Source organism: Silurus aristotelis (genome assembly GCF_946808225.1).
Source record: "Silurus aristotelis genome assembly, chromosome: 6".
Lineage (NCBI taxonomy): Eukaryota > Metazoa > Chordata > Actinopteri > Siluriformes > Siluridae > Silurus > Silurus aristotelis.
In genome coordinates, this window is record NC_139579.1 from 15,440,998 (window position 1) to 15,467,312 (window position 26,315).

Here is a 26,315-nt window from a genome sequence, read left to right on the forward strand (position 1 = left end):
GGGCAAAAAAAAAGTACTGAAATTACAGCTGTGCATCAGCTAAGCTGTAGTTCTGTAATTGAATAGCTGTTTAGGATCACTTTATAGATCACTACAGTCCATTTTCATCCAGCGGATGTGATTTTAGTTCTTCTTTCTAAGAAAGAGACTTTTTTTTTTTTTTTTTATATCTTTTGATATGTTGCTCAATGTGTTTTTGTGTAATAAAATTGTTTTGTTGTGTAACTTTTTTTTTTCTCAGGTTATTTAATCAGAAAGCTGTTAATATTCTTCCATTATTCACCTTTTAAAAGCACTCCCTCTGCATGGTGTGTTCTGTTCAACCTCCGGTAATGTAAAAGGAGAGCCCCCGTAGCATACTGTGCCCCGCAAAGTTTACACAAAACCTTTCCAGTGCATACTAATTAATCACTTGCGGGGTCATTATGGTTTAATTATTACATGTAAATGCTTCTTGTTTGGAGGCCCTTTCTCATGGAGAGCCCCCCCGAAAAACAAAAGAGCATTAAGAACAATTAAAGTAAATCTGCCGTTAGCACAAGAATGGGTGAGCCATCTGGCTTTCCATTCAGCAGTGCTGTTTTAGATATGCACAGATAAGCGGGGTTGCTCCATGCTGCTGCCCTGGACTAATGTGGAGCTCAGTGCTCCCCCCCCCCCCCGTGTCCTGCATTCTCTGTCCTGTGGTGTCATGAGCTCTGATAAGGTTTCTTAAAATTATCCTCAATTATCCAACACATTGAAAAAGAGAAGGACTGCAGAATAATCTGTAGTATCAGACCTCACTGGAGGGCAGAGGTTGTCCTTCTGGTGTACCAATCTAAAAAAAAAAAAAGGGGGAATAATAGTATCAAAGAAGCACAAAAAATACACCAAAATCTATGGTTTTAGAATTTTTCGAGAAAAAATAAAAATTTTACAGATTACATTCAATTTCCAGCTTTTTCCATATATATATATATATATATATATATATATATATATATATATATATATATATATATATATATATATATATATATATTATATATATAAAGAATAATTCTAAAACTTCTATGTGCTTCATGACTAGGTTATGGAAAAATTCCATAAGATAAATCTATAAATTTCCAATTAAATTCCTGAAATGCTCTAGAAACAAAATATACATTATTGGTTCATGTTAATGTTATGTAGCTCTTTTTAGACACAAATTCACGTGATTGTTCAGTTCACTTATAATGTGAACATTATCAATCAGATTAAATGAAATACTTTAATCCAAAACTTCTTGGAATACATTTATTTATTTATTTATTTATTTATTTATTTATTTATTTAAAGCAAGGAAAAGCAGAAAGAGGCTCCTTTCTTTTTTGTCTCATCACAGTAGGCTTCTGTTACTCTAGATTAACCCTTCAGCTTGGTACCAGCATGATGGTGAATGGGATTGTTAATGAACCCCACTCTACTCTCTGTTCTGTGTCTTTAGTCTCAGGTTTCACTTGAGCACTTTCCATGATTTTTTTTTATTCACGTCTCCATCTGGAAGTCATATGTAGGCGAAAAACAAGTCAGTGCTGTTTTCTTGGAATTGTATCAAGGGGCATTATTGCTTTTAGATATTGTTTCATCTACTTGGACTTGGGTGACCAAAAGGTTCTCAGAGGGGTATAAAATGCACTTTCTAACCATTTAGGTGTTCAGAAATGCAAATTTCCATATCCAAACCATAACATTCTGACAGCTATATTTCATATAGACCCCTAGCTGCCCGGTCCTTAATGCCAAATGGGTTTATGTTCAAATGCATGCAGAAATAATTTTTTTGTTCTCAAATGTTCTCCACCACATGAGAACAAAGTCTCAAATTAGTGTTTTCATTCTTAAGAACCTCCCCCTTTTCCCTGCCCCCCTCCTCCTCCTCAAACAACCATGGTGCATTCATTATGGAGCATGGTCTCCTTTTTGTATGATCTTAAGAGTATAATACACAAAATAAATAGCTCAAGTGAACTGTTTTGCGCAGTTTTAACTTTGTTTTGCCTATTTTCTTCACAAATCTTGTAATCAGCTTTTGTAAGCATGAGTACAAATCTGTTTCTTCCTGTAGAAATTCACTAGTTTGTAAATAGAATAAGCTGTATTTTAAGAGAAGAAATGCAGAAAAGGATCATTCTTTCTGCTCTAACTTCTGATGGGTCACAGTGGGCTTCTGTTCCTCTGGGTGAAATCGTCATTTGGGTACTAAAGGGTAGTGAATGGGATTGTTATTGCACCCCACTCAGTACCCTCCATTCTGTTTCTTTAGTTTCCAGTTTCACTCAAACTGTTTCCATCCATTTTTTATTTTTTTTATTTCTGACCACCATCTGGAAATGATATGTAGGCAAAAACAAGCCAGTGCTGTCAGCTTGAGAACCCGTCAAGGGGCATTACTGCCTATGGACAATGTTGTTTTAAGGTGCACTTGGGCCCCCAAATGTAAAGAACTTATAACTTATAACTCTTAAAGAGCAAACAGTGGAGTTCTCTGTTTTACAACTTGCTTGAGCATTTTAGATAATCACAGTCTATTTTGCAAGATGAGTTTCACTGCTGTAGTGTTTTCACTCACACAATATTCTTGAATTTTAGAGTACAGTCATAGCATGTGCTGACAGCTGCATTCATGATATATGCCTTCAGGAGGTTTGAACTTTCTTCTGGTAGCCTTCTTCATGTTAAACCTACGGATTAATGTGTTTCAAGAGTCTTGCTGCCCCCTGAACACACATCAGAGTGTACTTACAGATCAGCTTTTTGCATTTGAAGGTAACTCCTGCTTCTCCTTTCCCCTCCTCCTCTTCAAACAACCCAGGCTCATTCATCACAGTATGTTCACCAGGACTTCATTCCATCGCCACAGCCTGACACACAGTTTCTGTAAATCATCTTCCGTCTGGCTGGCCATTCTGCTGCCCCAGGGCTGGACAGGCAGGGTTTGGGTTCAGAGATGAAGGGATGGGGGGAAGGGCAGAAAGAACATTCTTGCCAAAAAGCTCTTCAAGCCTTTTGTTTTTGAAGATCTGTTAAATGACTGGTTAAAGGTTTAGTGTTGACTATATTGAAACTGAGTTTTTTTATTTGGTTTTGGGGTTTTTTCAAAGCACTGATCAGATTTTTGTCATTTAGTCATCAATTAGTCATTTAGTTGAAAATCTTATCCAAAGTGAACGTCCTCACGTAAGCTATGAGCTAAAAGATAGGTTATTCATTTATCTTTATACATCCACCTACATTGTATCATAAGCTCACTGAAGGAACAGACTGAACACCGAGCTCTTAGAAATAATATCAATAGGAGTTTAGACATGGAGCAGCTTCACATTAGACACACTGCAAAACATGACATCATGTTATCATAGCATTAGATCCGAGATGTCTAAGGCATAAAAAAGCTAATTTAAGACCCAGGTATCTTTCAACAGTAAGTGAAAAAATATTTAAAAGCAAAAATCTAGGTGATATATATATATATATCAGAGATGTGAAATAATTAAGTACAAATACTTCCTTACTGTACTTAAGTAGATTTTTCAGGTATCAGTACTTTACCTCAGTATTTATTTTGTTACTATTTATTAATTTTTTACTTTTACTCATCACACACATATCTGTACTTTCCACTTCTTACATTTTCAAAACAGGCTTGTTACTTTAATTTTAATCTATTTGGTGACAGGATAAATATTTTTTTTTCTCTTCTCTGTGTGCTGTTTTCAGCCCATCAACCTATTTCTTGTCATTGAGTGACTTTTTCAATCTACCATTGGTGTATCATTTTCTTGCTCTCACACACACCACAGACATAGGATAGTTTATGAAGCAAACAACGAGCAAAGCAGAAGGCAACAAGAAGTATATAAAGGTTAACGTGGATGAGACAGAGGGAGTCAGTGATGTAAACATGACTGAGAACAGATACATTCCTGATCACCTGATCTTTATCTTTGCTCTGCTTGTGTTCTATATGGTGGATGGATTTAATTAAAACAAATAAACACTACATCTAAAAGCAGCAAATAACACCAGCAGTAATTTCATTTTTTGTCACTGTTGTGGTTTTCATCGAATTATTATGCATTTGTACACCAATGCATATTTATTAAATTTTTTTTTAAATCAAGCCTGTAAGCTTGCCATTCTCTCTTTATAGCATTTGTCTACTACAACAGTTAATTTATCTGTTTTTAAACATTATTTAGCTTTACTATGTACAAATGCATGTTTTCACTGTTTGTATATTAAATTTATGCATATGTTATTGAGTTATTATACAAAGTTCATTATATATTCTAGAGACTTATATCTTCACAAACCAAACAAAATGTCTGCGTAATTTTTAAACAAAAAATGGTCAAAACAACGTTGTATTATATTCTTTATTGTTTTTTTTAACATGTTTGTCAACTTGCTGTCAAGGATAAATCTTATATGCACTCCTTAACAAGCAGCCACTATAAGCTTTATAAAATGTTGAAAAATTAAACTCAATATGTGCATTTTTGAAGTACACTTTTATACATAAATAGCCTGAAGTATGGTTTTATATACTTATATTAAGCAAAACATTAAATAAATCTTTTTTTTTTATTTTTTTTTAAAACACGATTAATCAGGAAAAAAAAAAAACTTATTTTATATATATATAAAAAAAGACAATAAAGATGATGAGTGAGTGCTATCATTTTTTTACTGTTGTTTTACAAGTCATGTTAAAAAAATGTGTACAGTTGTTTTTTGTTTGTTTTTCTGTACTGAAAGTGTGAAACCAGACTTTTTTGTATAGTCTGCAGATAAACTAAGCCCTCGCATCGTAAAAGTGTGCCACTATCTTATTGCCACAATTAGCAGCAAAATTTGACAGGCGCTAAGTTTAAAGTCTATGATGCAATTAGCAAATTGCCTCAATGACCATAAAACAGTTAAGGAATCATTGAGGGGGCTGTTAAATTTAGCACTATTAAGACTTCATTAGTCTTGATCACTAGAACAGGGCTGGCAATTGCTTTTAAGGATATCAGTTAAATGCCAATCATGGATTTAAAATCCTGTTACCACTGCATGCATAAATGATTCAATGTGGGAAGTTCAAAAATGGATGTTAGATAGTTGAAGTGTCCTAAATGTGTCTTCAATCAGCTTCGTTTCAGCTGGAGTGAAACATGTTTATTTATTGTAGTATGAAGCATCTTATGTCCAATCATGTAAAAATCGGAACATCAGTGCTTTAAAAATAGTAATCTTTTATTCTTTGTGATCTCTAAGTGAAAACCACCCAGCTAAACATACTACAGAAAGGTTGGTAGAGGTTATGTTTAGGGAAAGGAGGTAGGGGTCCCAGAGGGTCTGAGGTGTTCATGCTGAGCCTGGGAGAAAGCTAAGCTCACATGATTGACAGAGGCCTGAAAATCACTCAATGTAAGTCTCTCACAAAGCTAAATTGATTACTCAGGAAAGTAATCAATCCACAACCTGGGATTAGTAAACATGAACAGAGACTGGTATGAGTTGATGACCAGGCCTAAAGATTTTTTAATTTACTACCTGGGAAGCACAGCGATATGACCACAGAAATAACGAAGACTGTAAGAGACCAAACAATTCCGCAACACAATCGATCTTAAGTGTGGCATTCACAGCATACAGGACCATACAGCAAATAAATATAAAACTGTAACATATATCATTAAATCAATAAAACAGCTTTTTTAAAAAGCAGAGAATTAAATGCAGGCACAAGTCTGCATTTTGTATCAAAAGAATTGTTACCAGATGTGCTTGAGGCCTTAAAGGATTAAGCTACATAATATCAGCAGACTGCAGTGAGCAGGACTGAATACTTATATCATCATTATTTGTTTACTATGTTTATGCATTTTCTTATTTCAGCTTATAACATTTTGCACAGTGCTTGGGGTCAGATCTTAACCAATCACCCAAACAAACATAATGTCATGCATCAGACAGACTTGGAAGTGCAGGGATTGTAATGTTGTAATTCTCAGTAGCATTATTTATACTAAAAAATCTTGAAATGGCTTACTGTATTTGTTCTGTAAACATTTTGCTTAGGTTGTAGCATGTTTTTCAAGACATTAAAGGTGGAAAGAACAGTGACGGTTTCTTTTTGTTTGAGAGAGAATTTTGTTTGAATTGCATATGGGTCTTTTTATGTCTTCTTTTAATCTGCAGAAATAACAATATCATTACAGGAAAGCTGTGAAATAGAAATAATAAAAAAAAAAAATAGAAGCTCCACACACATATTCATATATCCCTGAAAAGTTTGTCTCCTGAAATATCTTTTCATTTATGCCATTATGATAAATCTACTCATACACAGGTTTTTAGCACTCTGAAGTAGACACAGATTAAACAACTTTTTATTTTAAATACTGTTTTCCCTCAAAATACTTTGCTTTCTATATCATCAACCAAAATATATATGGTCCTAGATCACCTGAATTCACAAACATTTTACATTCTTCCTTCATTTCCATAAGTATATTAAAAATGTGGATGTAAATATCTTTTTTTTTTTTTTTTTATCTTGTACTTCAAATCAATCACTTTTTATTTGTAAAGCACTTTTAACAATGGACGTTGTTCTAAAGCAGCTTGACAAAAATAAATAGATTACAAATATAATTTTCAAATGTATGAATTCTATTTCTTTATCCCTAATGAGCAAGCTAGATGGAGATTCCTTGAGATGGAATGGGGAAGAAACCTTGAGAGGTACCTATTCTCATCTGGGTTCAATATAGTTGCATCATTGTCAAGGTTGTCAACTGTTCACTGATGGGCATTTGAATGCCATACTGTTCATGGTATTTGTAGTCCTAAACCATGGTTTAAAAACTTTTAAAATTAAATACAACCCAGATCAGTCTTCATGATTCTTGAGTTTAACCCTCCACAATATCTTAATGGATCTTTGAACTGTTGATGTGGAACCATATTCAGAAGCAGCAAGTGATCTCGATCTCCATCCAGAGGTAGGGTGTCAGGAGGAATCAGATAGGTCAGGATCAGAACAGGATCACTGGTACCAGAAGACCTTTAGATCTTATACCAAACATTTATATAAATACATATATTATAACAGGTTTTTTTTAATACAAGAAACTTTGCTCTAAAAGGGTTACTAAGAGAGAGAGAGAGAGAGAGAGAGAGAGAGAGAGAGAGAGAGAGAGAGAGGGAGTGTTATAGCAGCGCCATCTGGTGGACATTTCTGTTAAAGCTAATAAACACACCTGGGTATTCAACTTCTATTGTATTAAAACATTTAAATTGTTCTAAATATTCATTCATTCATTCATTTTCTCCCGCTTATCCGTAATCCAGGTCGCGGGGGCAGCAGTCTAAGCAGGCCCCCGCCTTCGACTGCTACACAATCCTCACAGCACCGTCCCTTACGGTCCCTCCTGCAGGTGGTGAGCCCACGGGAAGGCGGCCCCACGTCCCTCCGACGTCACGGACCTTGATATTTCCCTCGTAAGGGACCCCCGGAGCATAGAGTGTTAAGGGCCTTGCTCAAGGGCCCAAGAGTGGCAGCCTGGCGATACCGGGGCTTGAACCCCAGACCTTCCGATCGGCAACCCAGCGCCTTAACCGCTGGAGCCACCACTCCCCCCTGTTCTAAATATTATTCTTCAAATATTTTATAATGAATTCACAATTGTATTCCAAAAAACACAAATATCTCTTTTCCTGTTTTACATTGCATACATGGGATTGACATTTTAACTGAAATTATACCTCAAACATTAATTTCAGACATGCTTGCTATATATTCAGTATACTTTTCTGGAGGGAAATAGTCCCCCAGCACTATTCACTCTGTTGTGTTGTATCTGTGCAGAACCCTGAGTGCTCTAATGCGTATTAAAAAAGGAGCGATTGCACTCATACTCTGGCACAGTGCCTTCCTGGTGTAAAGGCCCAGTCAGATTAAATGGACTGAGAAGGAAGAGGAGGGCTGTAAACATATTTATCGGCCAATAGCAGACGATCCACCAATGCTGGCAGTGCATTTTAAGCATCCCATGGTCATCAACTGGCCGGAGAGGGCAGGAGCAGTGCCGATGGTGTCCACTGTGCTCTCTGTGTACTTTTGCTGCCGGGCACTTGCATAGGAGACTCACTAATAAACCTGTTTGTGAGAAATTTCCATTTCTGTGCATGATGTCAGACTGCGAGGGACCTGCAATGGGTAAGTGTGGAGTGTAGAGGAACTTCAGGCTTTGTTGTTCACTTTGCTTGTTGGATTCTGTCCATGGGGACAGCTCATCCTGCAAAAATTCTGCTCAGTGTGTGCAGAGATTTCTGCCTTATATGGCTTTTTCTGTTCAATGGTCATTATCAGCATAGAACTGGGACACATTTGAGTTAGGTTATGGGTGCACAATGGCATGAGAACTGTGTCATGATATAAATGTGTTAGTGTATGCACATTTCAGTGCTCACTTAGTCTCTATAGGCTACATTTGATGTATCAGCTAGATACTCTGAAGTCACGTGTCTTTTTGTATTGATCACATGCTTATAGGTTCAATAAGCACTCATCCCAGCAGACAAAACGTTGATGGTCTGTTTCCCCAAAGATAACGTGTGTTTGTCCAGGAAAAGCTGATGGCTGCTTTACTGGCAGCACAACAGAAACAATCAGATATAAATAGACCTCTCTGTGACTTGTCCTCTTGGTCTATATGTCAGTTGCTACTAAATGTACTTTAGTAGTGCAGTGGTCTAAGCAAAATTGATGCCTTTGGGAGAAAGCTCATATTCGACTCAATTTATAGCATATCACAATTCGAAACATGAATCGTAAATTTCAATAAAGAGTAAAAAATGTCAAAGCCTTTTGTGCTTAAAACTTGTGCGGAACATGCTGGAAATTTTTAGAAGGTATTTGGGAATGTTTTGCTTGTTAATGAATGCACTAATATTATCACCAAAGGTCATCTTGTCTACTTACGCAGTTTAATCTAATCTGTGTGAGTGTTATAGCCAGAGCGAGATGGTTTTTTATTAATCCTTTGATGGAGTTTATGATTATATGCTTGAATCAAAGATTAATGAGCTATCAAAGTCCATTTTGCATTACTGACAATGAGTGAGCAGCCATGAAAGAGATAACTGTGGGGCATTATAAATACTCTTCATTGTTGCCCTGTGCCACCTGGATGACTATATTTATAGCATTTTAGTGGTATAGAAATAATAATAAAAAAAGAAAGCTGCTGACTTAGGTTTTATTTCATTTCCATCTTTTTCTTTATTTTTTTTTATAGCTTAGACATGCAGTTATGCAGTTTGTAATCCACACACCAGATCTGTGTTTACAGCGATACCTAATAAGGCCATGTTTCTGAAGTCTCATTCAATACTTTGAAATAAAGTGTTTGTTTAATATGGTGCTGTTTTTAATCAGTCTGATTTACATAATCACTACCATAACAAGAACACGATTGTGTGACGCTGAAGAGGATTTAGTTTCAAAAGTAGTGATTACTGTGATAATATTTGTATTAAAAAAAAACAAAAAACTACAATGATCATTTTTGCAGGAATAAAAAAAAAATCAAGTTAAATAATTTTAGATAAACTTCAAATGCATTAACCAATGGAGTATTAGTAGAAGGCATTATCTTTCATAAACCACTGGATGTCGCTATAGACGAGGGATAAGGTGGATAGGAAACCTTTGATATACACCATAAACCAAAAATAAAAGAATTAGTGTTTGGATCTGGAATATACTGCACAAATTGGCCAGGTCAAAAATAATAAAACATTAAGCTTTTAATGGATTAGACGGCACTTTTACAAATAGACAATAGACAGATGTATGAGATAGCTTTTCCATTTCAATTCTTAAATGTAGGAACAATTGTGGACAGTTTTTGCAGAAAGAAAAGTCAATATTGTTTTATTCAGTGTTAATGGTTTCAAACAGTTAATGAAATATGTTGTGAACCCAAAACTTTAGGTACAAGAAGTTTATATAAGTGAAGGGGTGCGTTTGTTTGTTGTTTACTGTCTAAACAGTGATCTGTTGTTAACTGTTAAAAGCATCACATTTTGCCATTTTGGGCCTGGCCCATTTTTCCACCCAGAAGTTTGGATAATAATTTAAATAGTTAGTTTATTTTTATCCTACAATTTAAATCACTTCAGCCTCCAACCAATGCGCAAAAACTTCATAAGCTGTATGGGACACATCTTCTTAATTAATAAAATCTTGCATTTTTGCTCTAAAAATTATATACCATAGAAAACTGAACTGGACACCCATGAAATACCTTAAGAAATCATAAAAAAAATATATATTATTATTATTATTATTATTATTAACAACAACAACAACAACACTATTTTACTATTGCTACTACTACTACCACCACCACCACTACTAATAATAATAAAGCTAAATAATAATAGTTTTTGATCTAAAATCTTTTATTTATTTTTTATCAGGTTCAAAAGCTGATCTGCCATGATCCTGTGTCCCATCCGTTTATTTTTATTTTTTAGCCGAGGGACTCCTCCTCCAATACCCTTCTATGTGGAGTGTAAATGAGACATATTTTTCTCATGATAAGACCTGACAGTTTTGTGTTTATGGCAAGCAGACTCCAGGCTCATATATAATAACCCTCAGCTAAAAAAGATCATGCTTCACTAAAGCAATGGCCCGCCGTAAATCATATCAGCCAGAGCGATGTAAAACATAAACATTTGTTCAGGCCATGTTTTCCTGTCATTATAATTAAGATATATTTAAAGGTAAATATATACATAAGTGTATTAGGATTAATATATCAGAGTTGATGTGGGTAGCCAGATATAATTTGTGAATTTTTGTAAACTATATATCAACAGTCAAGTCTATGGAAGTAAAACTGCTAAAATATTTTCCTGCCTAATATCTCTCCTCAGCTATGTGCAATTTGAGTGAAAACTGTAATTGCCTTCCTCTGTGTTGTTGAGAATGAGGGGTTAGGGGTTAGGGGTTAGGGTTAGGGTTAGGGTTAGGGTTAGGGTCAGGGTCAGGGGTTAGGGTCAAGGGTTAGGGTCAGGGTCAGGGGTTAGGGGTAGGGTTAAGGGTTAGGGTTAGGGTTAGAGTCAGGGTCAGGGTTAGAGGTTAGGGTTAGAGTGGGGTTAGGCTTAGGGTTAGGGTCAGGGTCAGGGTCAAGGTTAGGGGTTAGGGTTTAGGGTTAGGGCTAGGGTTAGACCTAAACCTAATATAAAAGTCTTAAACTAATTTATGGTGAATTAATTTTAATTCAATTTAATTCATTTTATTTCTATAGCATGTTTAACAATGGACATTGTCCCAAAGTTGCTTTAAATAATCACCAGTCTATAATAACCAGTCATAAAAAATGGCAAAGAAAAACTCAATGAAATGGTAAGAGGAAGGAACCTTTAGAGAAACCAGGCTCAGAGTGTCACACAGGTGATAAACCAGATTATTTCGAAGCTTTTAACCATTAATTTCTAGAAAAGAAGTGATCTGCCAATAAAATAACAAACCTAAAATTAGTTTTTTTTTTTAAAGAAAAACTGTAGGTTTAAAGGTCTTTTATGGTCTTTATTTTTATCTTATAATAATAGGAAATACTAATTTATTTTACTATATTCATTGTTTTCATTTGCTAATATGTTCTTTTGAAGCATGTTGTTTTGGACATGGTGTAGTGACAGACACTGTTTAAGTGTTTCAGTCTAAACCTGGTAATGTTGAGAGCTAGTTTTAAAGTTTTGAGGAGAAGCAGGTTGTTTATATTTCTTGCTAAGATATTACTATAAGGAATAATATCTAAAACATGTGACTATATATAGATCACTGAAGTACTGTGAATACAATAATCCGCTATCTCTAATATATAAATAAAACAAATAATGTCAAAAAGAAGATATGGGAATGTATTTAAAGTTAAATAGAAAAAAAAATACGATTCAGGCATGAATCCTTACACTGTATTTGTGGACATGACAAACTGTGTGTAAATTCCTAGTCAGGAAATGGGGGAGGGGCTTAGCATTTATACAGTACTCAAGTCAGATGTCACTGCTTCACTGAAGCTGACACACAGCTAAAAGGCTGAAAATACTGCTATAGAGAACAGTGAATTAAAGCATGACAGTGTGTAGGGTCTAAAAAATTTACTTCTGTTGAATTCATGAAGAAATATCTCGTGATCATTAGGCCAAGAGAAGACTCGTGGCTTACACTAATGATGTGTATATGTATGCTACTCCAGTCCATAGGCCACTGCAGTAATATCAGTCATTTTTATGAGTAATTTGCATTTGAGTTAAACTTTGTATACACTCTACCCATTGTACAGTTTCAGGCTGTAACTGCAACAAAACCACTAATAATTTTTGTAAGTGAAATGTCACGGAGAGTTCAAATCATTTAGGGTTTTTATTGTTATTATGACAAAGCACGAAGATGGTGTTGTAACTGGTTTAGCTCGAGGAAGTTGCAGTGGCCTTGCAAGAGCTAATCCAAGCGTTAATGACATCATCGTGCAAGAATGGGTGAATAAGGACTGGAGAAGGGACAGAGAGGGGATTATGATGAGATAGAAGTAGCCATCATCTCATTTGGCACACTGAACCCAGTTTCTCAGAACAACAGATGCTGCTGATATTATACAAGCTGAAGGGGGAAACGTCTCCGTGAAGTGTGTGAGTATCACATGAGTCACAATTGAGTCTCCCTTATCCACACTAGCTAAATAAAAGTAAGCAGGTGGTAATGTTTAAAAATACAGCTATTTTTTTTTAAATTGGGTGTGTAAGATTTTCCTTGTTGTAATGCCTTTTTTGTGTATAAGGGGATAATATAATGAATGAGACAATTTAGTTTTGGTGTTTGGCATATAAATGAGTTGTGTTCAGCATCAGTGATTTTCAAGGGTCATGAGGATGTTTGCTTTTTTCCAGATGGCCAGAGAGATGTTATTATCTGTCTGTTTTACTTTGCCCCTCTAGAGGTTTCAAGTGGAAAGGGAATAAATGTAATGGAATATATCAATGTTTCAAGCTGTTTACTAATCATTTTGACTATAAAGAATTCAGTATTTCTGGTTCAGTATATTCATGGTGTTAACCAGCTGTGCTCACTTGAATACCAATTCAGTTCCCATTTTGATATGCATTTATGTTTTAATATTAAGAATAAAAGGAAAGCCTGTATGATAGCAAAACCTTACGTGTTTACCCTTGAACAATCTTACATAAATGATATGATTAACCTACATTGATTAATATGATCATGTATTCTATACATTACCAGTGAAAATGTGATTGGAAAATGTTTGCATTTATTAAATAATTTAATTCAAGATATTGCTATGCCTCAATCTATCTAGCTAACAGCTTGTCCTGGGTATTTAAACAAAACCAAAGGCCTACGTTTAGGCATTACTCAAAGATGCACAGATGTTTAAAGATGCCAAGATGTTCCTGCTGAACAAATACCTTGCTTTTTTATGCATAACTGTACAAGATCAATACAATGGAGAAAATTACTTTGTATCTTAAGTCTTCCTTCAGATGTAAAATATGCACCACCCAGATATTTACAGCTCTTATTTTCAGATTTGCTGCCACATCTCTTGGTGCTTCACCCACTGTTTTCTTGGTCTTTTATATTTTCCATGTGTTATTGACTATGAAGAATGGTTTGTTCATGCAGAGCAGCTGTTGCTAGGTTGAGATGTGTTTTACAATAAACATGGATGTCCTAGGTTGATTTAACTATAAACTTCTTAATCCTGAAAGCTTAAATCTACATACTGTATATGAACACAGCACTGTTTTTTTAATAACACAGAAAACCACTTTTATTTTCATACTTAAACCAGTGTTACTGAGCACTACTTTTAAAATATGTTTTGAATAAGGCATTAGCACACGATTAGCGCACTCCGAATGTGCAACGTTCCACTCAGTCTCGCTGTCTCCTCCTTCTCCTCCCGCTCACAATCCCAAACACACACAAAGACGCTGGCATTGTATCCACACCTGAATGTTATTATGTGAAGCAACGGCTCTATGTAATTCTCATTATTTTTCCTCAGTAGGAAGCAGCAGAGCAAAGAACTCTACAGCTGGAGTCACAGTCTGAACCACAAGAAGTGTCATGGTCTGCTGCCCCTTGATTATCCTTATAACCTCTTGACATTTATTACATCGTGCCAGGAAACACACTGTTGAAATCTGTTTGTGAAGAAACATAATCATGCACAGTTTGTTTAGCTGAGGAGAATAATGCACCCAATATAGCGAGCATCAATATTGGTAGGTGGGTAAGCTCCAGTATTTTAGAATTCCCAATGAAACAAAAATTCACAACCAGCAGTTTGTTGACTAGGTGCATTATTAATCCTCATTGTGATTAATCAGGTATTAATGAATCTAGCTAGCTAGCTAGCTAGCTAGCTAGCTTTTCATGTATTTCTGGGTGCTAGCTAGCACCCAGAAAAACATGAAAAAAATGGCTAAGCATTGAGTGGTCCACCTGCCAGTGGAGGGAGCTTATACCCTTGTTCTCTCATCCCATTCTTTCTCCCCCATTTTTTTCTTTTCATATCTTTTTCCCTCTCTCTCACAATGAAGGAGGGGACACATTGCTTTCTAATCTCTAAGCACAAATAAACTGTGTTCTGAAACTCAATTATCATGCAGACAACTGAGACACTAAAAATTAAGAGCCGTAACATGTGATTCTCTGCCCTACACTGAGTGAAAAGAATAAGAAAAGACAAAAACCGAGCAGCAATGGGGAATAATTTAACAGTAATAAGTTCATAATTTCGTAGCTCTTTAATAATGAAAACTTTATAAATATATCTTTATTAATTCCAATGCAAAAGTGTGCAAAAAAAAGTATACAGAATGATGAAAATAAACATATACAGTAAAAATTATAAAACATAATAATATATATATAACCTAATCCCGAGTTTTGGTTATATTAATTGGTATTTAAATTTTATTTTATTTTATTATTAATTTAACAAACTACATCCACACTATACCATATTACAGCAGATAATAATTAAGCATATACATTACTCTTTATCTCTCAGTCTCTGTGTTATGCATATATGGATGTCCATTATTAATGGAAATAGTTAAGCATTAATATTTTCTCAGCTCATTCTCAATTAATATTATAATATGACTTGCTGGCATGAACAAATATAATTTACATTACAGAAAGGGTGTGAGTGTAAACAATGTAAGCTACTTTTTATATACCCTTTTATTTTTTGACTCCCAACTAAACCCTTTATTAAACACAGAATACTGTATCCTATCTTATTAACAGTCATATTAATGAGAACACCCGTACCCTTGCACATTCATGCAGTCATCTACACATAACTGTCACCTCTTTTTCATGGGTAACAGATTTGGAACTTGATGTGGTCTTCTGCAATTGTGGGCCATTTGCCTTAAGGTTTAACTGTGTGTTTTGAAATGCTTTTCTGCCCACCATTGTCATAAAGAGTGTCTTTTTATCTCAAACCGGTCTGACCATTGTTCTCTGACCTCGCAAAAAATTTCCAATCAAGGAAATATTAAATGTATTCTTTTGATATTGCCTAATATGCTTTTATTAAGTTAATAATTATGAATATAATAACCGTATATTTAAACAAAAATATGTATGTGGACACATGACCATTGCTTTGCTATATGTTTACTAAACCATGGACATTTTTCCTGATATAGCATGCTTTACTCTTTAGGGAAGATTTTCCACTAGATTTTGGTAAGTGGCTTTGGGGATTTTCCCAAACAGGAATAAGACCAATAGTGTGGTCAGGCACTAATTCTGGGTGGGAATGCCTGGCATGAAATAGGTGTTCCAATAAATCCCAAAGGTGCTCAGTTGGGTTGAGGTCTGGGCTCAGGTCATTTTACCAGGCTTGGTACAGCATTATGATGTACTTTACTTTGTGCACAGGGGTATTGTTATGCTGGAACATGTTTGGACAAGTTCCAATTAAAAGTCTTTCAGTTTTGTAGCAGCAGCACTGGGAAGACCCTTATATGCATGTGATGGTCAGGTGTCCATATACATTTATATACTTTATTTAATATATCATGAAGTGTATATGCTTTATATTTTTTATGATGCACTGAAGATTTGTGAATATGCATTAATTCATTATGAAAGTATGAATACATTTATAAACTCATAATTTAAAACATTTCATCCTAAATGGATGAAACCAGATAGAAGGATCTGTGTCAATGCTTTAATCTGTGTTAAGATTATAAGATCTAATCAGAACTTTATTACCAAAACATTCACATTCATGGCCAATAGAGTTTGTTGTATAATGACAGAAGAACATAACAGTGAAGGAGGAGAGGCTGTGAGATAAAGACAAAGAGAAAGGGATTAGGCCTTAGGGTTTGAGGTGACAGCCAAGTCAAAATCACAAGCACACAGACACGAATCTCCACTTCAAAATGCTGCTTTCATCTAATGCTCAGAGGCACATGATAAGCTTCAAAAGGACTTCTTATTGCTGTCTTTCCGTTTTCTTTTTTTTATAAGTGGGTGTGGGTTTTGTTTACAGAGTTGCAAAATGAGGCCATGCAATCATCTCTTAATGCTTATGCATCGGTGCTTGGCTCATTGTCTAGGTAATTTTTTTCGCACAATGGCTGTTGCAGGCCACTGCCAAAGCCCACTTGCTCTGATGCATAATCAAGCATAATCAATTCCTCTTTCTTTTTCTTTTTCTTTTTCTTCATTTTTCCATATTATCAGTTTTGTAAAATCCAGGGACAAAAATATATTTGTCATATATATTGGCATGTATGTATATATATATATATATATATATATATATATATATATATATATATATATATATATATATATATATATATATTAAAAAGTATATATTAATAAACACAGTAGAGGGGGTATTTAAACTTACAACAACTTACAACAGGACATTGGCAGTTGAAAAGTGTTACTAGTGTACACATTGTTTCAATTAAGGGAAAGTTTTATTCAGTATTGCCATAACAGCAAGCCTTTGCTAAGTCATTCTTAGTTCCTTTTCCTGTTTCATATTCCTTGGCCCCTCTCTCTCTCTCTCTCTCTCTCTCTCACTACAGGGTGGGGTAACATGAGGGAAACCCCACCCACCTGTACTCTGATTGGATATTCCAAGCCAGGCTGAGGGAGAAATCCCAGGCAGCTCAGTAGTGTTCACGACATTACACAAACAGTCTTACTGCACACACACACATTACATACACATACACACACATACACACACATACACTCAGCAGCTCTTCCTCTAAGAGCTCAAGCTGTCTGTAACTGTTTCTCTTGTGGGTGTTTAGACAGCCCACAGCTGCTCTGGAGAAGGTCAAAAAGGACCAAAAGCAGAGAGAAAAAGAAGAACAGGACATTTTATTTTATTTTTTTCTGTTTTTCGGGTCACCTGCAAGCCTGTTTTGGAGACTAAGTGAGATTGGACTGAGTCGGCTTGACAGCCACCCTAGAGGGTACAGGTTGTCATGGTAACTGACCACAGCAAGTTGACCTCAGAATGCTGGATGGTGAACGGAGATAGAGTCACTTTGTCAAGCCAGTGAAAGTGACCGTGAAGAAGGAGGCAGGAGAGCACAGGGAGAGGATGGAGGACAGCTTTTCCAGCTACAGCTCTCTCTATGACACCTCCTCACTGCTGCAGTTCTGTAATGGTAAACTTGATCCTGCACCCTCACACTCACAGTTTGGCAATCTGCCTTGTGCCTCTCCCTTGCTGAAGGAGTTTCAGCTCTGAACTACCGGAGTGTTTACAAATCCCTTACAGTGGACAGAAAGTTTCTCTTTTCTTGTAAAAAGCATAATTCTGCAGACGAGTAACAAGGGAGCTTTTCTAGATTGTGATCGACTTTGATTCACAAGCTCGTGTTTGTGCCTCAGAGAGGAAACATTTCAAGTAAAGTATGATTGAGGAATGTAAATACATAACATAAATGACTTATCAAACTGCAGAGATATTTAGCTCATAAAACAAGATATAATAGTTTGAAAGGCAACATGTATGAACATTTATTTACCAAAAAAAACAATCCATAATACATTTTATTGATTTATTGTATAATAAATTCAAGACTATGTCCTTCCACTTTCGTTATAGGAGACTGTGCTGTCAGCTGCAATCTGTGTTTGTATGTGTTGGTGCTTGTCAGGAGCCTTGAAGATTTAGAGAAGTAAATGAGAGGAGCTGAGCAATAAGAGTTTTCCTCATTACCAGATGAGTAGAGTTGAATGTTGCCCTGGTCAATTCAGCAACATTAATCCTTCTAATGATGGGACCTTATGTAACATCTTAGCTTCAAAGATAACCCTGTGTTAAATCCTTTTTCTCTGCTAGAACATTGCCAAAATTATACTCGAGTGTTTAAGCCTGTCCATGGTTGCTTTGACATTTTGACATTTTTAGGTTGAGAGGTCTTGATGAGTCACTTGAGTTAAGTGCTGTGAAGGACACCTTCAATATAAACTTGTATTACTTGTAAAACTGGTGCTGTTGCTTAAAAGTGAACTGTCATAACATTATAAAGCATTTTCCTTCCTGGATATAGGATGGCCTATATTTCTGCCTTTCTCTTTTACTTCCAGATACTTCTTAAGTTATAGTATACTTATAGTTGAATAAGTTGCTCATACTATTTTCACTGACTTGGAATGCAGCCTGGACTAGAGACTCAAGCCCAAGGTTGAGTTATAAAATCCAAGGCGTCCTTGGTTACAGAAGATAATTATGTTTATTCTCAAACAAAAATATGTTTAATGCATGAATAAGAAGTTAGAGTTAATATAACTAATCACTTGTTATTGTCATTCATTTCCCATAAGAACATATTTTTCTTGCAAGAAGTATGCAGATGCAGATGTTGTGATAATGATTTGCAGGCAAGATTGGAATCCTGAGACATAACAAAAAGATTTGCCCGACAGAAGGTTTCTTTCGGTTTGCGTTTAAGCTATTGTTTAGAAGGCCTTGTTCAGTAAGACAAATGACTGACAATAAATCTATGTATAATTGTATCATAGTTTAATTTAATAAAGGACATTCAGTATAGTGCAATATTGGTTTGTATTGTTTGTCAAAGTTGTTTTGGGTCTGCATTTGGATAAAGGCAGAGGGGATTTAAAAAAATGTGTTGGTTGCTTTGTTCCAAGAACATCGTTTAATAAAGACTATTCTGTATCGATTTCTGAAATTGTAAAAAATATTTCCCTCATTCTTTAAAATTTAATGTTAAAATAAGATTTTAATTAACAACATGATTTTTTGTAAATGTAATGCTGTGTAAAATGACATTTATGCCATTCGGCAGATGCCCTCATCCAAAGTGACTTACAATTATCTTATTTATATAAATGAGCGATTGAGGGTTAAGGACTTTGCTCAATGGCCCAACAGTGGCACTTTGGTGATAATGGGATTTGAACTCATTACTTTCTGATGAAAAATTTCGGTTCATTTGGAACCTGAGGATACCTTGTCTAAAGATCTCTAGCCCTGTACCTAGCAAATGAAGTTACTGGGTTTTTTCATTCTGCAAATCCTCTTTGTGTTATTTTGTAACATGCCGTTGTTTTTTACAGCCAATGTTAGCTGTATGTGTAAATTTAGATAAAGATTTATATAAAATTACAAAATGACTACAGATAAAGATGTATTAACTCATTACATGACTAAAGACTTGAGACTTGAAAATGCACATATGCACTTATAGAAAGCTCATATTCCCATATAGATGCAGTCTTTAGCATGACATTCACAAGGTCCCTGAGGTGGAAGATAAAATGAAACTATATGGATGGTTCAAGCTTATCTCAAATCCCCCCCCCCCCCCACACACACACACACCACATTTACAATCCAATTGTCCAGAGTGAATATTGTATATGTTGTAAATACAGTACTGTAGTTGTAAATCAGAAAATAAGAAAATTTAACACAAGCAAGAAACTAATAAGGAGGAACTAATTACTAGGAAGTATAATTGCTACCTCACAGCTCCAGGTCTGGATCGACCATGAGCTCAGGATGTGTTTGTTCTTCCCCAAGTCCATATAAGTTTCTTACACACTTTATTTTAGCTATTCTTTTGACGCAGTTAGTTGTTGTTTTAATATTTCTTTAACTGGATATTGTGAAGGGTAAACAGAGGTAGTCCTGCTAGCTAGCAACTATAGGCTTGTTATGTTTTTCGGGCCTAGCATTGTATATACTTCCAAGATGCTGCAGAACCACTGGAAGTTTTGTGCTTGGTCCAGCCATGACTTACTAACCAAAAACATTCCCTTATAACTCAAAACATAAATATAGGACATTTCCTTAGAGAGAATAGAGCTCTTTAGAAAATGCATATTAAAGAAATATGGTAGAAATAAGTAGCAACCAAACATAAATACACTTTTGTTACATTTACCACATATTCTCTATTTAATTCAATTTCCCAGTCCGATTTAACTAAGGATTTATCTTAATGTCCTAATATTTATTGATGCACTGTTAGCTAACACTGTATTTTGTAATGAAAGAAGACATATTGTACTTGCCATGAATCTTAACATTTTTAAAGATTAAATCCAACAAGTCTAAAATGGTCCTTGAATTTATCCCAGGGTTAATTTTGAGGAACAGGTTTGACAAGAACTAATAGATAAACAAACAGGCTCGAATGAAATCAAATAAAAATTCTCATAAATGGTTTGGAAAATTGATAAATGTAGCTGCTCCATACCGCATACTTCATATTGCTTCTTAAAAACAGCCACCCAATCAACTTTTTTCCTACACATTGCACCATCATCTGATTAATGTACTTCTCTTCATGCCAAGCTTTCTCAAGATGACGTGTTTCCATTTGAAAATTATTTCTTGTGCGATGGCTTTCAAGTCCTTACAGAAATCTATCTTTTAGTTCACAGCTGATTACTGGCCTAATAATACAGGTTATGATAAAAATACATTACAGCATGCGTGTGTGTGTGTCTGTGTGTGTGTGTGTATGTGTGTGTGTGTGTGTGTGTGTGTGTGTGTGTGTGTGTGTGTGTGTGTGTGTGTACAAAAATACATAATCAGTCTGCTGCCATGTTTTTTTTTTTTTTTTTTTTTTTTTTGTTGTGCTGACCTTTCCTGCTGGAATAATGCTTGCTATCAGCTGCCTATTTAATTCATTAATAACCACACATGCAACTGGAGTAGGGTTAAAGTCCTGCTCAGAAGCATAGAGCTAAAAAGAATATGAGATGGAGAAGGCACTTTTAAAATTACCATTTGCTCTCTTTAACCACGGACCATGATTTCTGAAAGCTGTAAGCTGAGATTTTCTTCTCAGACTTACTACAAGCAAGAAAACACACTTACAGCACAACGGATCTATCATCATTTGTACCAGCACTTGCCAAATGATTTCCATTTAAAAAATGCTATTAAGAAAATACCCACTTTCATGCTGCTGATTAATTTCTAGACCCACTTTGATTTACTAATTTCTTCTACACTGTCATTTATAGTGCTGTGCAACAGTAAAGATAAAATGCTGCCTTTTACTCTGGAGCTGCTCTCACTTTGTACTGTACTGATAGCAGCTTTGAACACATCTTTTATTTGAGAACAACACACACACTAACGCTTTCTCCAACAAACGATCTAACCCCTCCCCCCCACCTCTCTGTCTCTGTCTCTGTCTTTCTCTCTCTCTCTCTCTCTCTCTCTCTCTCTCTCTCTCTCTCTCTCTCTCACACTCTCTCTCTATCTCTCTCTCTCGCTAACTTGTCTAGGCTGCACTGTTCAATTGCCTTTGCTGTTTTTCATCCAGTTTGTTCATTAGTTACAAGTTGATTCAATTTTCTGACATTTATGAAGATATACAAGATGACCTACTTTAAAAATCACTCACTTTCACACACACACACACACACACACACACACACACACACACACACACACACACACACACACGCGCACACATAATCTCAGCAGGTTCAAAGCAAGAGCTTCAGACACATGGCTCTGTTTTTGTTACTGAATCCTGTGTGCTATTATGGAGTGTCTTATTAAAGAGGTAGTTTTTTCTTGTTGTTTACGTTGTGTTTTGGTAGGGGATATTCCACACCCTGATACTTCATAGGTTTGCCTCAACAAAGAATTTCTTTTGGAGACTGTCAGGCAGACAAGATAATCCAAATTGTTTCGACTGTATTTTGACCATGACTTTGGACAAAGGGATTCTTGTCATGCTGATTAGATTGTAACCATTTGATTGTTTTTTTTTTTACCCCTGTGTCATTGTTTGCTTTAGTATTACAGTAGAGTAAAGAAAAGATTTGCATGAATGAGCTTGAATTGCCACAAATAATGCAGCTTGGCTTGGGTGATTATATGGACACATTGTAAAGCTTTGCAGTTCAAATAAAGCTTCCCATGTCTAGTGTGAAATTAGAGCTAGAGATAGATTCTGACATCATATACAAAAGTATACAATCTGGCTTTCGGCATATTAAGCCATAGTTACTATTATTGTGAACATGTGCTCTTATAGGGAAAAAACGTAGCAATTTTTAATTAAGGAATCATACTTTAATCAGTTTATAGTTATGTTATAGGGGTTATAAACAGTCATTCCTCTGTCCTATACACTCTTTCTTGGTTGAAAACATACTGATTGTTACAAGGTGCTTACAGGACTCCTCCTATAAATATAAAAAAAGAGAATCATTTACTTTGCTTGCTTTACAGTAGCAGGCACTAGTGTCAGGGTTGTTCTGTTTTACAAAAATAATCACCACTTTCTAACTAAATGAAATTGAGAATTAAGTAGCAGTCTGGTATCATCTGTTATAATAAGGTATAATGCAATATAAGGCGACTGAAGTGTTCACAGCAGTGCACAGTGAATAGTGACATATTACAAGCCTTTTGTGACATCCAGCATATAAACCTTTAGAACAACACAATTATTTGTTATACACCATACACCCATCTATTGTACTGTACAGTGTGACCAGTTGTACTCAGTGACCTTTTGTCTGTGTGTATGTGTGTAAGTGAATCTGGACTCTCACCCTGATGCTGAAGCTAAATAGAGCTTTGTGCATGAGGCAGGAAAACAGAACAGGCCATTGGTTAATGCTATGATCCATGTTTCCTTTTCCGAGTGCTCTGCATTTTGCTCCAGCAAACCGACCTCATTTCCTCACCTCATTTGTTTGGCATCTCGTTTGTTACTGTCCTTCTTGAGGAGATTGTGAGCTAGCCTTCTTGCATGTCACTGCCAGGTCTGTATCTACCTATCATTTCTATGGGCACGAATGAGGTCAGAATGTTAAGGGTGAACTTTTAAGAGAACTTGACGGATATGTAAGACGTTGCTTAGCTGTGCTAGCTGTGATAGAGTAAATAGGATGATTCTGTGTGACCTTGAATATATAATGAAGGAAACATGATGTTTGTTCCATTTTACATTTAACCGTTGGTGCTTGTTGGTATATATTTTCAAATTATACATAATTTGGCATGTCTAGTCTTAGTTGTTTAAAGTAACAAATGATTTAATATTAGCCTTTAATTACAAGGTATTGTTAATATCTACATCTTGTGCTGTAGACATTACACTTGTTCTAGTGCACAAACTGGGCTTTTAAAGAAACTGAAAAGATACGGCAAACATTAAACGACTACAATAATTTACTTTGAATTATTATTCAAAAATGTATTTTATTTATTTGTAAAAAATTGTTAAATAAGTGGAAAAAAAACATAATTGCTGATGTTTTATAACGTTCTGCAAGGAAAACATTGATGCAAGAAGCATCATTTTGCTCTTTGTATGTTTTGCTCTTTCTGCTCTTTCTGCTTTTTTTGGATACATATGACAATCCCTTTAATTAACTTAAAGCAAGAGAGAAAAAAGGTTGCTGAGGGAATGACTGTTTATCGCTTTTAATATGTTATAACAGGAACTAGCTTTTTCATGGATGTTCCTGAGCAAGAATAGGAGATGTTCTCAACTCTAGCATACTAATGTGTCATATCACACCACCCCATTGCTGATAATTTTCCAACAAAAGCATATACAGCCATTAGTGTTTTATTTACTACTTAATGCATGCCTGTGAAGCAATTCAGAGCTTTTGGTTTTCGGTTTCTTGGATATATTGGGTAAATGGGGACTAACTCATAGAGTTAGAACAACAAACTATAACAGAAAATATTTTTTTAACTCATGTTGTGCATGCCTTTAGCCATTTTCCTCTGGTTCTTTAATGCGACAGTGAATTGCTTTATAGCTTCTGTAGACAACACCCTGTGTAGATGCTAAACACCCCACTCAGCCCCTGACAACAGCCCTTACATGGCCACACATCAGAGGGAGAAAATCAACACTTGGAGCTTAAGGATAAAAGCGAGTGGAATTGGTTCAGCATCTCTCTAATTGTCTTGCATGCTCCTCTTATTCCTGTATGGGAACAATGAAGCTTCACAGCACAGTTGTGCCATTAATCTAAAGAGCAGCAGTCGAGCATGGCATTGAGCTGGTACCACCTTGTAGCATCTAAACCATTTTAGTGTTTAATGCCAGAAACTATTAAATACTAACCTAGGATAAAGCAGCCAAAGAAGGGTGTGCCACCTTAATAAGCTGAGCGTTGCTGATCTCAGGTTTGTTCGAGGACGAATTGCTGTCCCCTGAGAGCTGTTTGTCCCTCTTCATCAACTTTCTTTTCTTCACCCCTCCCCCTTCCTTCCTCATCTTCTTCCTGAGAGGTCACATGTGAAGTCTTTCTAATGATTCCTCAGCTGCTTTTAGCTCCTAAACAAGAGACGTGCTAGTTTCCAGTGTGTGTTAATCTTAACCAGATCCAGTGATTAGCTTGTTCATCTTTTGTTCTGAGTTTCGATTCTATTATATGATTTTTTTTTTTTTTATGTGCTCTATGACATAACTGAAGTAATTACACCTGAGTCATTGACACAAGACACCAGGTTCATTTCCATCTGATGGCACAGCTTCAAGACAAGCACTGACCTTGTTACTGTGACCTGGAGTTGTGAAAACAGAAAGGTGTGTGGGGGGAAACAAGCTGTTGTAATTCATTTATAGAACATAGACCTCTGCTCTCCCTTCCACTCCCTTTCTCTGCATGAAGGGTTCATGGATAATGCTGGCTTATTGATTGAAGAAAGCACTCATTTGCGTGTTAAAATCCAGAGAAAATAACATTGTTTTCAGTTATGCTAAATCAAACAAGGATTGCAAGAATGCACTCTCAACGCTCAACAAGAAAATGTAATAATGTACTGTGCACATTATTAATTATTTATAATGTCTATATTGTATACCCATTTAGCTTCATATGATTTTTTTTTTACGTTCTTCACCTATATCTGCCTTGTATATCTTTTACAAAATTATAGCATTTTAATTCGGTACATCTTCATATCAAACAATTCAGTCAACACACTGCATAATAAAGTAGACTATTTGTATAATTATATCATATTATTGTATAATTACATGAGGTGTGATAAGAATTTTATTTAATCAAGCCCACACTCTCTCTCCTCTAAAACAGTTGTGTTCTTTTAATCTCAGATCAATAGGGGCAATAGATTTTTTTGGCATCTTTGAGGAATGTTGTATTTCATAAACCAGTACCTGTGTATTAGTCCAAGATTAACAACAATTGCTATGGTCAGCAGTAATTGGGGAAATAGAAAATCCTTGTGGTCAATGAATTGTGGACCAGACCACTACAAGTGTGCTGAAGCTGCCAAATATGAATGCAAAATACTGGTTTTAATACCACAAACATGTCTGACATCACCCCTTCTGTCAGTCTCTGGGTGTCAGTATTGTTTGTTTAGTACTAAGATATGCTTCAGATGGCTTGTGAGCCACCCTAGTGAAAGCTAAGCCATGTTTCCCTTTGTTACATAGTTATGCACAAATGTTATTATATAGTGCCAGCAGTCTGAATTGATCATGCAAACAGTCATCAAGTTTCAATTATTGTAGAATGATTCAATTAAATAAAAATGGAAACCTAAGGCTGCATCGGAAATGTAGTCTATTGAGACGCCGCCGTGTCATATCCAATTTGAATTTAGTGTATTGTTACACCTCTAGTTTTTGTATGTTTGCCTTTTTGTCTATGTTTTTTCTTTCCAAGCACTAACAAGAGAGTACTACACGTCTAT

The 26,315-nt window shown here is 35.6% G+C and overlaps 1 protein-coding gene across 10 annotated transcripts in view; it reads left to right on the top strand.

Annotated features, from left to right (window-relative positions):
* The first annotated feature begins 8,070 nt into the window (after positions 1 to 8,070).
* The window catches only part of eml1 (EMAP like 1), a 44,552-nt gene continuing 26,307 nt past the window's right edge, over positions 8,071 to 26,315 (top strand). For 3 of the 10 annotated variants that reach the window (XM_083543444.1, XM_083543447.1, XM_083543448.1), the window contains exon 1: positions 17,285 to 17,787. In XM_083543444.1, the coding sequence (XP_083399570.1) occupies positions 17,721 to 17,787 (67 nt within the window). In that variant the 5' untranslated portion in view covers positions 17,285 to 17,720. Of the gene's footprint in view, positions 8,240 to 17,275; positions 17,788 to 26,315 lie in introns of those variants that run through there. The other 7 variants (XM_083543450.1, XM_083543451.1, XM_083543449.1 and 4 more) reach the window with 6 other exon arrangements.